The following is a 14,549-nucleotide window of genomic DNA, read 5'->3' as shown; positions in this document are numbered from 1 at the left end:
AAAGGGGGAGAAAAGAAAGAAAGGCCAGACAGCACCTAAAGGGTAACATTTTGAGAAGATTTGAAAAAAAAGGGGCTTAGAAAGAAAAAGTTGGATAGAAATGTGCAGCAGCTGTACATAGACTTCGCAGCTGTCCTTTCTCAGGATGATCATTCTGAGTGTGTTGCAATCACAAAGTTACAGTTTGTTTTCCACACATCAGCATAAAACTCAACTAGCTCTTTGAAAGTTTCTCAACTCTCCATTCAATCGCATCACCTCGACTCTATTTCACTAACTTCACCAACTGTCTCTTACTATTCATGTCTCACTCTCAACTGAAAGGTTCTCAAAAAGGTTTTCACAGTTGTTCTCTAAACTTTACTCAATACTTTCAATTCCCAGTTTCTTTCATGCACTCTCTCTGACCTTTCACTTTTCAGGATGTTCAGGATCAGGATCTTTCCAAACATCTAAACAAGACTCTATCTGTTCCAGTGTCTGCAAGCTTTCTGCTAATTCCAAGTTGAGAAGTTTACTAGGGACAAAATACATAGAAATCTATACATTGTCTCATTCAATCATACACTGTACAAGCTGTACAACAAAAGCACAGTGTAAAGTTAGTGTACTCAAAATACTAACAAAAAAACAGCACTGGGATTGCCTCCATGCGGCTCTTATAGACCTTTTTAAGACCTTTATTCTTTTTTCACGGCCATCCAAAGAGCGGAGAAGCTCTTTATAACACACAGAGGCAGAGTGATTTCATTCTCTGCTCAGGACGCTATTACTCCACTATTTCTTTACAAAGCAACTATGTGTTTGCTGCTATATTATTGTTCTGATTATCGAGTACAGCCCCTTTAATGGTAGAGAAGCTCGAGTCACATTGAGAAAAAGTCTGTTCTGTGTCTGTGACTGTCTCAACAACATGACCAAGCTGCATACAGGAAATGATTGTTGCAGGTTTCATTGTAACCATCTTGCGTGATTCATTGTTAATGGCAAATTACCATTTAAAACCAGGCTTTATAACCATAAGAATGTTGTATATTTATATGTACAGCCACAGCGAGCTTGCACAATAACCAGATAATGGCTTAAAAAACAGGATTTCCGGCTTCATAAACATTCATCCCGGCATTGCAGTAGCTGCAGTGGTTTAGAGATGGTAACCACAGGGAAATTATTTCACTTTGGGGGTAGTCGTGTGAGGGAGTTGTAATTAAATGATGGTGAAAAAGCTACTTTACGCAGTTGTTGGACAAACTTAGAATATCAAAGTATGGATGAAAAAAATCAAAGAGCACCAAAACAAGCCACCACCCAGTAGATGTATTACATCTAGTGGTTAGCGCTTTCAGTTGGTTTCAGTGGATAATTGCATTTTAATGTAACCAGACTATCTCACTACATTAGACTGATATGATTACCTCATTATTACGGCATGATGAAGTTTCCTCTCCTCTGCTATGAGTCCTGAAGCTGATTGTCCCTGTGAGGTCCAAATTTGGCAATTTTCTGTTGACACGATCTCTAAGTTCAACTTCAACGTAGAAACACATCATTGTCAATGCCTCAACGGATAATAAGAAACACACTAGAGATGTAAAACTATGGTCAGTAGTATCAGATGACCTTTTCACCTCTTCACCTTTGCATGACGTCGCCATCAGACAAACATGAGTGAATGCTGAGGGCTTAGGGGGGGAGAAGATGAATAGAAAGAAAGACCATAAAGTACTGTTAACTATCAGAGGAAGATTAGTTAAAAACAAGCACATTGCCTTTACACTAAGTCTGTAACTGAAGACACATGTGGGGCTTCTCTGCTCAGAAGGGATGTTTTCTTACTTCTTGACCTGAACACATTGTAAAACATGTACCCTCACAAAATGAATGAATGAATGCAGGGCTTCAGTCAAGGTGACCTGCATGCATCCCTTTAATAAAACGACTGAGTTTTATCAATCTTCTCTGTCTTGGTTTAAAAGAGAAGGAACCACAGACGTCAGTGTCATGGCATGTCCACATTCTAGCCAACAGTTTTCCCATGCATGGGACAAAATGCAACAGATGAGTCCAATGGTGTATCAAACTAATTTCATCATGTATCCTTTTGCAGGGAGGAAATGCTCAATAAGAGACAGTGTGAACACAAATGTCATGGTAGAGCCAAATGATGCCCACATGAAATCTCTCTAACACCTCGAAAATGTGCTGTAGATTTCCGGACACACATTAAATAACCCACATGGCCCGAATTAGAGAGCCTGCACTCCCTTTTCACTATGGCTGGATTGACGCGATTAGCCATCTGACTGAGGATTAATCTGTTTTACTGTTGTAACAGTTGAGCTCATGACATCGCAGAGGAAATAATGACACCCAGTGTGCCGTTTTTCATTTTTTGTCAGGAATAGATCTCTCTGAAAGTGCTCTGTGTGAAGTGCTCATTACATGTACTGTAAGTCTCAACGACTGTCTAGCTGGTTGCTTGAACATTTTGTTAGTGGGACATTTATAAAAGGTGCCATGCCACCTGTATTTCATTACTTTGTGGTAATGTCTGAAGTTCTACCATGGATTCTGTAACATTCTTTTTTGAAAAAAAAAGATGCTTTGGTTACAATGTTTCAAGCCCTTCTAGCGTGGTATAGAAAGCCTACAGGAAGATTCAGCTCGATTTGTGCCAGTTCTCAATCATATTCAACAAGCTAAGCTGCTTGACTCTGATTGGCTAACAGCTATAAAATGAAACCCTGGCTATCAGCATCCTTTACCCTGCGCAACTGGGCGAGCTCATGAACAGTAATGAGCACAGGAAACATGACATCAGACTTACCAGCTGTTGCGATTGGCCTGATTTCTTTTCAGTGGCTGGAGCTGACAGAGGAGGTAGCAGTTCATTTTCAGATTCCCAACATAACACAAACACATACTGTATGGACCTAAAATATTACAAAAAATGCAAGTAAAAACAGTTTTGTGTGGCAGGGCACCTTTAAAAAACTTGACTGATGCATAAAGAGAAATTTAGGGACTCACCATGCATGACTGTTTCAACCTCAGAAATGTCTAGAAGTGACTAAAGACTTGGCAGGATGTTTGCACTAATGGAAAATGGAAACAAATGCTTGATGAGGCAAAATTGAAGTGTTACTGTAGGTTGCTATTTACAAAGTGGTCACTATATAAAAAAAATAATGTTACCAAAAGGGAGAAAAAAAAGACAAAAGGGTGATGCTAAAGGAACCAAACACAAATCCCTAACTAAGTGGCTTTTCTAAAAATGAACACACTTTAAATGCACACAAGGCTTTTTTCCACTGAGCGACACATAGTATTGAACAAAACAGTCACTAATATGGGACAGAGGAAGAGTACTCGTCTTGCTTTATGAGGTGTTAAAGACTTTCAAAATGAGCCAATGACAACGATCCATGCACAGGAGAAAAGTTTCAACGGATTACAACTGATAAGAAAGGAGAGAGAGCGAGCCAGAGAGAGTAAAAGAGAGAGAAAAGAAAGTTGATCTCTTGACCTGCACATGACAGAAGTTAGCCAGCTCACAGTAAAATCATTTCTGGACATATAAACACTTTCCAGACATTGAAACTTTATACTACTGGAGACTTTCCAGACACTGACGCCATTGACCTAATTCCTGTAGATCACTACCGGGACTGTATAAAACCTATAGGCCAACATAATGCATGGCATGAACGCCTTGTAGCAAGGTTGTGCTGCTTAACACTCAATGACAATATCCCATAGCAACGAAGACACAGACCCCTTGATATTTCATGTTAGGTATGAATTTGTTCAAAGTTAAGTGGGAGAGGCTTTCCATCTAGGAAAAGAAACACGTGATCTGCATTGTATTTCAAATCTAGTAAATTTTCATGTCTGTATCAAGCCCACCTGGGACTCTTCAGACACAATTTGGGCATGTGGTTGTATAAGTGACTAAGACAACAGTCAAATTAAATGAGGTTTGAGTTAAATAATGGTGGATTTAAATTCTCTCCCTGGATGAAATTTCAAGGGAGAGATAGCAGAGGACAGCCGGGCTGCACCCCTGTGGTCAACAGGGTCCTAACCCCAGAACCTTTACAGTAGACATGCAGGGCCCTGCTGTTTTAACCAGGTGGAGTGATACAAATCTGCTAATTGGGCGTTGCCTCATCATGATTTCAAAGACATTTTAAAGTCTGTTAAGGCCTACTTCAGGGTTGCAGGCTGCATGGAGACAAGCATGGCATTTCTAAAATAATACCTTTGTCTTACCTTATGGTTTAAAAAGAAAATAATAGGAGGAAGAGCTTATGACCTGGAATTTGTAACCATGTTTGTTTCGTAAAAAGTTTGTCCGCCTAACTTCTGGTACGTGCTGCGTGGGTAGTCAGTCTTTTTGTTGGACCTCCTCCTCCGGCTGAAACTAAGCCATGCCCAGATAAATCACTCCCACAGACTGGTAACCTGCACACTGGGGCCGCAGACTGGAGTGGAGAGGAGCGGAGTTATCTGGGAGGTAGGAGCGCGGCAGAAAAGAGTTGCACTGGAACCCATTTCTCTCCGTCCCTGAGTGAAATAAACGTTGCACAAGGAGCACCTGTAAACACTTTCTGCCATAGCTGAGTGGCTCGCATTAAACATCATGTCCGGCAGCGCCATAGCTAGGGTGCTGGTTGCGCTCTGCATCGGGAGCGCGGTGAACTGCATGCCCAAAGGGACGCACAGGACTCGGAGACAGGGGCAGCATCATCAGGTCCCCTCAGTCTCTCAGGGTAAGTGTTTCTTTTTTTTCATCTTTTTTTGTTTGTTAAGTTTGTTAGTCACAGGCGTGATTTCGTGTGAAAGTAAATTGATCCTTATCACTTACGTAAGTTCAAAAAGTTTGAGGGTAGTCTAAATAATGAAAATCAATGTCCATTTCCATCTTGCACTGACATGTTAGTTGGGATGGAAAGCAACATGTACATAATCAAGTCATACTTAACAGGACACTTCTTTTCAAGTTGTGTCCCTAGTCTCTCCGGTGTGTTTTATTATTTTATAATAAAAAAGATTGGGAACCCCATAAATTAGTTTGGGACTGAGGTTGAACGGCACAAAATCATAGGTAGTTGTTGATCTCTGATTTTGGAGTCACTGGATTAAGCTCAATTCTAACAACATTCCTGAATCCTTGTCTGAAAGTTAATGACCAAAGCTTCAGAAAGAGAGAGGGAGAGAGAGAAAACAAGAAAAAATGATTAAAAAGTCTTTCTTCTTTCAATTTTTTAAGTTGAAAAAAGTCATGAGATGTTAACAAAGAACATGCCTGGGTGGGGAGGGGGGGAACTAAAGGTGGATATAATTCTCCACTCTGCAACTGATTTATTACTCAGCCCTGGGGCCCTTTGAAGTTAAGTCAACACATCCAGGGTCAATTTCACAGACAGGAGTGGAGTCTTCTCCCACAATAAAATGTTTATTCTTATTTAGGCTTTGCTTAGTTTAGGATAGAAACAAAACTTTGTCTTTTAACCCATGATACTGGTCTGTGTTTTGTAGTTATAGTCAGGGATAGTCCATTTTCCAGTGTCTTCATTCGTCTTTCCATTTTAAAAAAGGACATGGTAAGCAGGTACAGTGTTTGTGGGTGTGTGAGGGTGGAGTGTGTTTTCTTTCGCTCACATTTTCCCTACACTGTGTAGGAGCAAAGGGAGGAGGTGCGTTTGATTTAACCTCCTGCCGCCTGATTCTAGTTGGTACCAAAGTCTAAACGGCTGTATTAGTTTCTGTTCTCTTTTCTCCCCTCTCCTGTCAGATGGTTGCAGAGAGAACGGTCAGTTCTATGGTATTAATGATCAGTGGGAACGGCCGTATTTGGGCAGCACTCTGGTCTGTACCTGTCATGGAATCGCTGGCATCAAGTGTAAAAGCAAACCTGAAGGTTAGTATGTGTGAATTTGTCTCATTCTTATTAAACTGTGTCCAGAAACCGCAGCTTTTGCATTATTTCTCTCACCAATCCATCTTAATTTCCCTCATCCTTTAACAAAAACATACAAAATACCCCTTTTCCACTTTTTTCTCTCTATAGCAGAGGAAACATGCTTCGATAAGATCAACCAGCAGTCCTACAATGTGGGAGAAACCTATGAGAGACCCAAGGATGGGATGATCTGGGACTGTACCTGTATTGGATCAGGGAAGGGCAAGATCAGTTGCACCATTGGCAGTAAGTGTGTGTTTTCTGTGAGTGCCTGCTCTACAACGAGCTGCCCCACTGCCAGTTACTGATCTAACCGCAGACCAAACATCCTAGCTCAAGTGTTTCTGTGTATATCCTGGTCTGCCAGACCGAGGCCAGTAAACGGGTTAATCTCCATATTCTCCATAGCTGATTAGGAACTGGTGCTGTGCAGCTGTTAGCACTTAGCCGGGTGGTTAGATAATGGAAGAAATGTCTGAGTGTGTGTTTCTTTTTCTTTGATTTCTATTTGTGCAGACACACTCAGGCATGTGGACCTCTGTCTAAAAAAAATCCTTTTTCCCTTCTATCAACCCAGACCGCTGTCACGAGGGTGGGGCTTCATATAAGATCGGTGACACGTGGAAGAGACCCCATGAAACGGGAGGCTACATGTTGGAGTGCGTCTGTCTGGGTAACGGCAAGGGAGAGTGGACCTGCAAACCTGTCGGTGAGTCATTCAGACAGCCACTGACTAACATGATTGAACATGATGAAATTTAGGATGATGGATTATCATTATAGTTTATTATTCATTCTTCTATGTTTTACAGTCGGTTAATAAATAGACTTAATTTTTAGGGTATTTTATGTTTAGTGTTTAGTTTAAGTTTAAATAGTGCACAAATCATTTTTTTTTATTGATTTATAAGCTCATGAGTGTCTGTAACCTGCAGCTGAGCGTTGCTATGACAACTCGGCGGGAACATCATATGTTGTTGGGGAGACATGGGAGAAGCCGTACCAGGGATGGATGGTGGTGGACTGCACCTGTCTGGGAGAAGGAAGTGGACGCATCACATGCACCTCCAGAAGTAAAAAAATGAATAAATAACTTCTTTTATTTCTTCCATCTATCAAACTATCGCCTCCTCAATTTTTTTGTGTTGCAATGTTTCCTTTTTCCTCCTCTCTGGTCTTACTAGCAGAGCTAACAGTGTATGTTGTGATTTGTTGTAAGATTTTAACAGGCTGTTGAGGATTTGTTTACCAGTTGTGTTTCCAATTAAGGCCATTGCTAGCATCCTTCATGATGCTGGCTGATGTAACGGGTGAAACGGAATGTTATTTCCCGTTGGCTTGCTGTCGCAGGCAAGACTTCAGGGTGGCCTTGCACGTTTGTAGTGGAGGTTATCAATACATATCATGCATGTTATCAACAACGTCTCAAGGCACAAACATGAAAACAGCTGGAGGCCAGGAGGAACTTCTCCCCACAGAACCATTGCAGACTTTTAAACATGCACTCTGCACATTAACCTAAAAGTTTCTCACCCAAAAGGGCCAAGTTGCTGTCGTACAGTTTCCCTCTATTTCTAATGATTTCCTCTTATTCACTTCTCTCCTAGATCGCTGTAACGACCAGGACACTCAGACCTCCCACCGTATTGGAGATACCTGGACCAAGACAGACGCCCGGGGCCACACTCTCCAGTGCCTTTGCACAGGGAACGGCCGAGGGGAGTGGAAGTGTGAGCGACATGCTTCACTTCACACTACTGGCCTGGGTGAGAAATGAAAATATCCCTGTCTCTTTCCTTTTGGTCTGTGTATGGAGGCAATGATGTATAACAGAGACAGATGAGGTGAGGAGGGAGTGATAAGAAGTGCCTAGTGTCCAAGTGTTGAAGTGAGAAAAATGTAACTCATGACCATGACCTCATGAGCAAGCGAGAAGGGGAACATGGAAATGAAGAGGAACCAATCATCATGGGAAAGCCGGTGGGAGAAACGTGTTTAATGTGATTGCTGGGTGTGAGACAGAAATGCATGGTCGTTGTGACTCGGGGACAGTAAAAAACTCAAATGGAACATGTTAATAACCCCGTGCAGTCCTCTTTCAGTCAAATTAAAAGACAGATATTTATTTCATTGTATACTTTAACACACATAGCTATATGTTGTTTCAGCTGAAGTCATGTATAGACCTTTTCTTCAACTGACAGTTGCATGTTCAGAGATATTTATTCTTGTTTTAATTGAATTCAAATTTACATTATCATTTAATCTTTTAATTTGGGAAGTTTTCTCGTGATAACATAGCTACCCCTGACCTGGACCCTTTACATTCCAGGCACTGGCTCTCGTGTGATCACTAACATCCAGCCCGTGGTCTACCAGCCCGCCACTCTGCCTGAGCATGCCCAGGAAGGACCCTGTCGGACAGATGCGGGACTGTCGTACTTCATCGGCCAGCGCTGGATAAAGAACCAGGGAACCAAGCAGATGATCTGTACCTGTCTTGGCAACGGAGTCAGTTGTGAACCGTGGGGTACGAGATATTTCTTTGTCTTTACAAATTCACAGCATTCATCAACAGTGGCCATCATTATACATGCATTTTGAGTGCACAAGGCTATGTTTAGTCATATATATTGTATTTGTGTGTGTTTCTGTCTTCACACAGATGGACCGGCTCCAGTGTATGGTGGCAACTCTGGAGGTCAGCCCTGTGTGTTTCCCTTCGTCTACAAGGGGAAGACCTACCACTCTTGTATCTCGGATGGACGCAGTGATGGACAGCTCTGGTGTTCCATCTCCTCTGACTATGAGACAGACCAGAAATATTCTTTCTGTACAGAGAAGAATGGTGAGCGGATGTGTTGCCTATTATTAAAGGCAGGAATTGTGGGATGAACAATTGTTCTTATATAACAACCTTTATTTGGAAGAGTGCTGGAAAATGTTCTCAGCTACAGCTAATTAATGTTAGGCTACTCCTGTGACTCTCTTGGCTGTTCAGCTAATATTCTATAATGTTAAACATGCTGGTGTACTACCTAACAGTATTGTATGTCATTTTGACATTTAAAATAAAAGAGAATAGGCTGCTTCTTTTCGCTGTTCAGAAAGACAAACAGTGGCAAGTCTTTATTGAGAAAAATCTTCTCAGATACATTACACGTGCTAGATTTAACTTGGGAACAAAGGCAGCTAGCCTAGCGTGGTAATGTTAGTTGCATGCAAATGTAAAAAAATAGGAGCTGCATTGGGGTTTGGATATTGATAACTCATTGTGATAAAAGTTTATATGGTTGTGTTTGCTTTTTTAACAGTAATTGTGGCAACACGAGGCGGTAATTCTAACGGTGCTCTGTGCCAGTTCCCCTACCTCTACAATGGCCGAAACTACACTGACTGTACCGCAGATGGACGTAGAGACGGCATGAAGTGGTGCGGCACCACAACAGACTATGATGCAGAACAACGCTTCGGGTTCTGTCCTATGGCTGGTAAGTCTCTGCGTGTGTTGGAGAGAGAGGAAAGGAAGCTGTGTTGTGCTGAAAGCGGATAAAGGCCATACTACTCTAAATAAATTCGAAATTTTAAAATATCACTCAAATGCCCATAAAAATGCTACTTTTACAACTAATTTTTAAAATTCCTCACATCAGTTTCAAAATGGTTGTTTTTCAATAAAGTTTGCTTGTCATGGGGGCCACCAACGTGATTAGCACACCTAATTGCACTGTCCCTCCCAGTCTTAAATGAAATGTAACTCCACCCAGTCTGAATCAACAAGTTACCATGAAGAGCATTCTTTGAGGATGAAAATATTTGATGTGTAACCTCATACATTTACATAAAAGCTATTATCAGAGTGATGTTAAAAAGACATGAGGGCTGTTGGCATAGCCACAATCTAATTTACAGATCATACAACTTTATTTAAACTGCAGCCAAATTCACATTGAGGTCATTGCCTTGTAAGAAATGTGTTGTATCAGTGTCAATTAAGTCACCATGGGTAACAAAAGAGGCTTAAGCCAATGAAACACTAGGGGGTCATTGACACTGCACTCATGTGTGTTTAGGAATAATGAAATGGTGATGATACCAACATGCTGTTAAACAAAGAGTAAAACTATGACAAACTAGAGGAATTATTTAGATATTGGAGCAAATGCCTGTTGATGTCCAGATAAATCTAACAGTCTAATTTATAAACTACATAACTATAGCGGGTATTGCTATAGCCAGTTAAAACAAAAACAACTGAGTGGTCACAACAAATGTCTTTGAATGGCTGTGGATGTCTTTTTTTAAAGGCGGATCTAGGATGAACACTGGGGTTTATCTTGGGCTTTGCTTGAATTTAATGTATGCAGATGGTTTGAGTGCAGTCAAATGTAGTGACACAATATCAATATCCAGAACATAGGACGTTTTCATTTAAAGGAAATCATTCTTACTACCGATAAGTAAACCAATAGTAGATGGAATAGCTTGTTTGGCAGCACATTGTAAAAATGTTGATAGTACACAGTGGAAACATTTAATCCAAACTAATCTAACATAAAGTAGAATTTGAATTCTACATGGAGCGCTGGATTTATTTGATCCCAGAATAACTCATCTTTTGCATTTTTGAATGCACTGTGGCAAGACAAATGGGGGATTCTTTTTAAGGAGCTCAAATATTTGAAACTCTAATCTGATGTCAAAGGTGTGCAGAAGTTAAGACGTGACACGTGTATGAAAATAGCCTTTGGAATAGTACTCATTGTGCTTAACAAGAACATTGAATGTAATGGGATGATGTATAGTAATGTTTTTTACGATGTTTTTTTTTAAAGCTATAATTTTCTTCAGAATTTCTTTTTGCCTTCTTCAGCCCTGGGAGCCACCTTTTGGTCGACACCCTGTCGTTAAGAATACCCTGTCAAGATTTAAAGAGGAAAAAAACGCATTCATGCCCTTTAGCTAGTGTCAGTGTCAGTCCAGCAATTTACGCACCAGGGGGTCTTTGATATCTACTTTAATGACTTCACAGGGATTGTCAAAACAAACAAGGTGCTTGAGATGTTAATGGCTGTGTTTAAAGGACGGTAATAGTCTAGAGCCCTTTCTGCTCCACCTCTGGCAGTCCTCCGGGAAGATGCCGGAGAGGGTTATCTGGTGTCTGCCATGTGTTCTTGGGATGGCAGTGTAACGGTCTCCACCTCCATTATGCTAACTGCACCATTTACATGATTAGATCCACTGTCTCTCTACTTCTGTGACACTCAAAAACATAACACTCTAAATCAGTCCCTCTTCGCAATCAGGGGTTTAACAGTTTGAAGCAGTTCTAAAGCATGTCTGGAGAGCAGACTTTTAAATTTAAATTTTAAATGGAGAAAAGCACCAGATCATCCTTCTGCTATACTCAACTGGAAAGGATTGGATAAAAACACACCCACACATGGCCTCAAATCACTTTGAACAAGAGTCTTATTTGAAAAACCTGGATTTTGTTCATTGACAGAGGCTTTGATGAATATGAGCTTGAACTACATTCACATAACGTTTATCCCATACCTTTTTAAAATAAGGATTTTGGACCATAAATGTCTCATCCGCCACATTTTATTACATACAATATGTGCCTGCACATTGTTTCGGTGACAATACAATGGAATAGAATATGAAAGAGTAAGATTGTTATGAATACTTACAATATTAATCATATTTAGTACACCAGCACATACTCTGATCATTTAAATGGCTAAATGAACTTTTTTTAAACTACTGCCCAGTTTCAAGACTATTCTTTTACTTTATTTCGGCCCCCAAGCCACAGTCTTGGTGCATAACCCCCGAACCAAATGATCTTTACTCCCAGGAACCAGATGGTCTGGCTCTCGTCCAGAATCGGCTTGGCAGGAAAAGTTTGGGCTGGGTTCCAAGAGAGCAGATCTACCCTATATGGAGAGTTACACAGATATGCACAAGGGCATGCATGCATGTCAGTGTTGTCTGCTCCTCTACTTCTACAGCACTATCGTTTAAGAAATGTTACTGAGTCTGAAACGAACTCATGTGTTTTAACAATAAATGCTAGTTTTCCACCATTGTAGGCTCTGCTTATACATAGATATACATACATACATACATACATACATACATACATACATACATACATACATTGGACATGTCTTTGCCTGTCTCAACCACATTCACAAACTTTCTATCTTTCCTGATAGTACTCACTCTTTAAATGATCAGAGGACATATGGAGAACACACACAGCCATTCATACACACAAGAACACAAGACAGCTGTTTCTGGCTTTTGATTTAGGAAAATCTTCTTCGTTTCTATGGACACAGGTGTTCTGTGTTGGTTGTATCCTCTACAGACGTGACAGTGTGTCGTAATTGCAGGGTAGACTCGGTAATCTCCAAGGGGAATCATTCATCAAACTTCGTTTGTGTCTGCTTTTATCTTATGTTACTACCAAGGTTTGTATGATGTTTTCAAATGTGTTTGGATGCATCTTTAGTGTGGTGTGGTTTGTATTTTCAACTAAAGTTGTAAATGGGTTTTTCCAGTTGTTGCCCAAAAGTCCAAACTAGACTCAGATTGAATGAAGATCACAACATATTAGTATGTGCTTTTGTAACTGGTTTTGTCCTGTGTTTTTTAGACCATGAAGAAGTGTGTACGGCCAATGAAGGGGTGATGTACCGTGTGGGAGACCAATGGGATAAACGGCACGATATTTTGGGTCACATGATGCGATGTACCTGCATCGGCAATGGCAGAGGGGAATGGAGTTGTGTTGCTTACTCCCAGATTAAAGGTGTGTGTGTTTGTGTGTGTGCGTGATAGTAATAGCGAGAGGTTACAATATAATATTTAATAATAGGTTACTTAGATGAAGAAATGGTGATTGAGAGCTGCTGTCGGGGCAATGTTTTCCTCCGTTTGTGTGTGGGGTAATAATAAGAGAGTACAATTAGAATACTCTGAGTGAAGAGGTGAAAGGTCACGTGAGATTTAATCACTCACCTGCCAAAAGGTCAAAGGTGAGACTGGCCACCTGCACTTTAGTTGCACCTGCATCTCACACAAACACACACACACACACACGCACACGCACACAGTAAAAGAGCACAAAAGAGCAGATTTGCAAAAGCAGTCAGGTACATAGCATTTCCACCTTGCATGTTTTCATATATCTGTTTGTTTGTCGGTTGCAGACCAGTGTATTGTAGATGGTCTGACCTATGAGGTGAACCAAACCTTTACCAAACAACATGAGGAGGGCTACATGATGAACTGCAGCTGCTTTGGACAGGGGCGTGGTCGCTGGAAGTGTGATGCCATTGGTGAGTTTACCATCTTACAGGTTGCTCCATTTTGTCTGTGTTTCCTAAATCTCTACGACACGCAAACATTACTTTGATGAATTGTTCCAAATTCTGCTCCTAAACTTTGAATTTGTCTAATTTCTAGTTATTTTTTTTTTTATCTACTGGTTTTTGTTTGCATCTCATATTTGAGGGGAGAAGCATTAGTTCCAGCTCCAGTGGTCCCTGTTGCGTAACCTGGTTTTATGTGACTCTGCCCTCAGATCAGTGCCAGGAGCCAGAGACGAGGGCCTTCTATAAGATCGGAGATTCTTGGGATAAAGTCATCCAAGGAATCATGTACAAGTGCTATTGCTATGGTAATGGCATTGGAGAACTCAGCTGTGAGCCCCAGCAGTCCTACCCTGGTAAGATGCTGAACATAACATTCAGTAATTTAGTGTATTAAGGAAATTGTCAAGAGATTTTACTTCTGAAACTATGGCTTTTGAGGTTGTAAAAGGCTCTGCTGTGGAAATGTCACAAATCAACTTACATGTAGAGTTTCCCGCTCAGAAACATAAGTGTGTTATCTCTATTATAATGACTTATTATATCTTTTAACACCTAGTCACCTTTTTCAGTAAAAAAAAGTCCTGTCTTGATCTTGTCTCTTTGTCTCCTGGTCCTGTTTCAGTCTCTTGTTAGTTTGCGCCTCTCATAATCTATTTTTAGTGGTAGTGAGTTGTTTAAGCTTTGGGTCTTTTAATAGGAAATCCAGGTTGATGTCAATATAGATTCTTGCCTTGAACATGATAAAGAATGGGCAAAATGTTCACAGTGGCTGTACAATACATATGTAATCATCAGTAAGGATGTGTTCAGTTGTACTGATGGTAGAGTGAGACAACCTTTACAAATTGCACTCCAACTCCTGCAGTGAAACCTATTTGTTTAAGTCACCTTGAAATTGAGGCCCTTGACTTTGATGTAAAACAGACAGAAACGAGAGGGGGTGTGATTTCCTCTTTTACAGATACACCCCCTACTCTGAGCCTTTGTTCTTGCTAGCATGTGGTACATCCCCTGTGCTGTTGCCACAGCTGTACAAAATCCCACAGTGCACGTGTGTATACCCCCCCCCCCCCACACACACAAACACCTACCACATGCACACCTTTTAAAGCCTGTGTTGAACAACAGTTTTCAATTTTGGGTCTTTTAAAAAGCACTTTAAATTAAACCTCATGTCTTAGAGTTTAAGCCCTTAG

The 14,549-nt window shown here is 40.8% G+C and overlaps 1 protein-coding gene across 3 annotated transcripts in view; it reads left to right on the top strand.

Moving 5' to 3' along the window:
* Nucleotides 1–4,447: 4,447 nt before the first annotated feature.
* The window catches only part of LOC117952774 (fibronectin-like), a 31,021-nt gene continuing 20,919 nt past the window's right edge, over nt 4,448–14,549 (top strand). For 2 of the 3 annotated variants that reach the window (XM_034885297.1, XM_034885296.1), the window contains exons 1-12: nt 4,450–4,772; nt 5,798–5,923; nt 6,074–6,211; nt 6,543–6,674; nt 6,901–7,038; nt 7,573–7,731; nt 8,298–8,495; nt 8,631–8,813; nt 9,280–9,456; nt 12,633–12,788; nt 13,189–13,317; nt 13,563–13,706. In XM_034885297.1, the coding sequence (XP_034741188.1) occupies nt 4,643–4,772; nt 5,798–5,923; nt 6,074–6,211; nt 6,543–6,674; nt 6,901–7,038; nt 7,573–7,731; nt 8,298–8,495; nt 8,631–8,813; nt 9,280–9,456; nt 12,633–12,788; nt 13,189–13,317; nt 13,563–13,706 (1,810 nt within the window). In that variant the 5' untranslated portion in view covers nt 4,450–4,642. Of the gene's footprint in view, nt 4,773–5,797; nt 5,924–6,073; nt 6,212–6,542; nt 6,675–6,900; nt 7,039–7,572; nt 7,732–8,297; nt 8,496–8,630; nt 8,814–9,279; nt 9,457–12,632; nt 12,789–13,188; nt 13,318–13,562; nt 13,707–14,549 lie in introns of all 3 variants that reach the window. The other variant, XM_034885298.1, reaches the window with a different exon arrangement.

The sequence above is a fragment of the Etheostoma cragini genome, chromosome 11 (assembly GCF_013103735.1).
Source record: "Etheostoma cragini isolate CJK2018 chromosome 11, CSU_Ecrag_1.0, whole genome shotgun sequence".
Lineage (NCBI taxonomy): Eukaryota > Metazoa > Chordata > Actinopteri > Perciformes > Percidae > Etheostoma > Etheostoma cragini.
The sequence above is the reverse complement of the archived record's forward strand: the minus strand, read 5'-3'. Positions and strand labels throughout refer to the sequence as shown.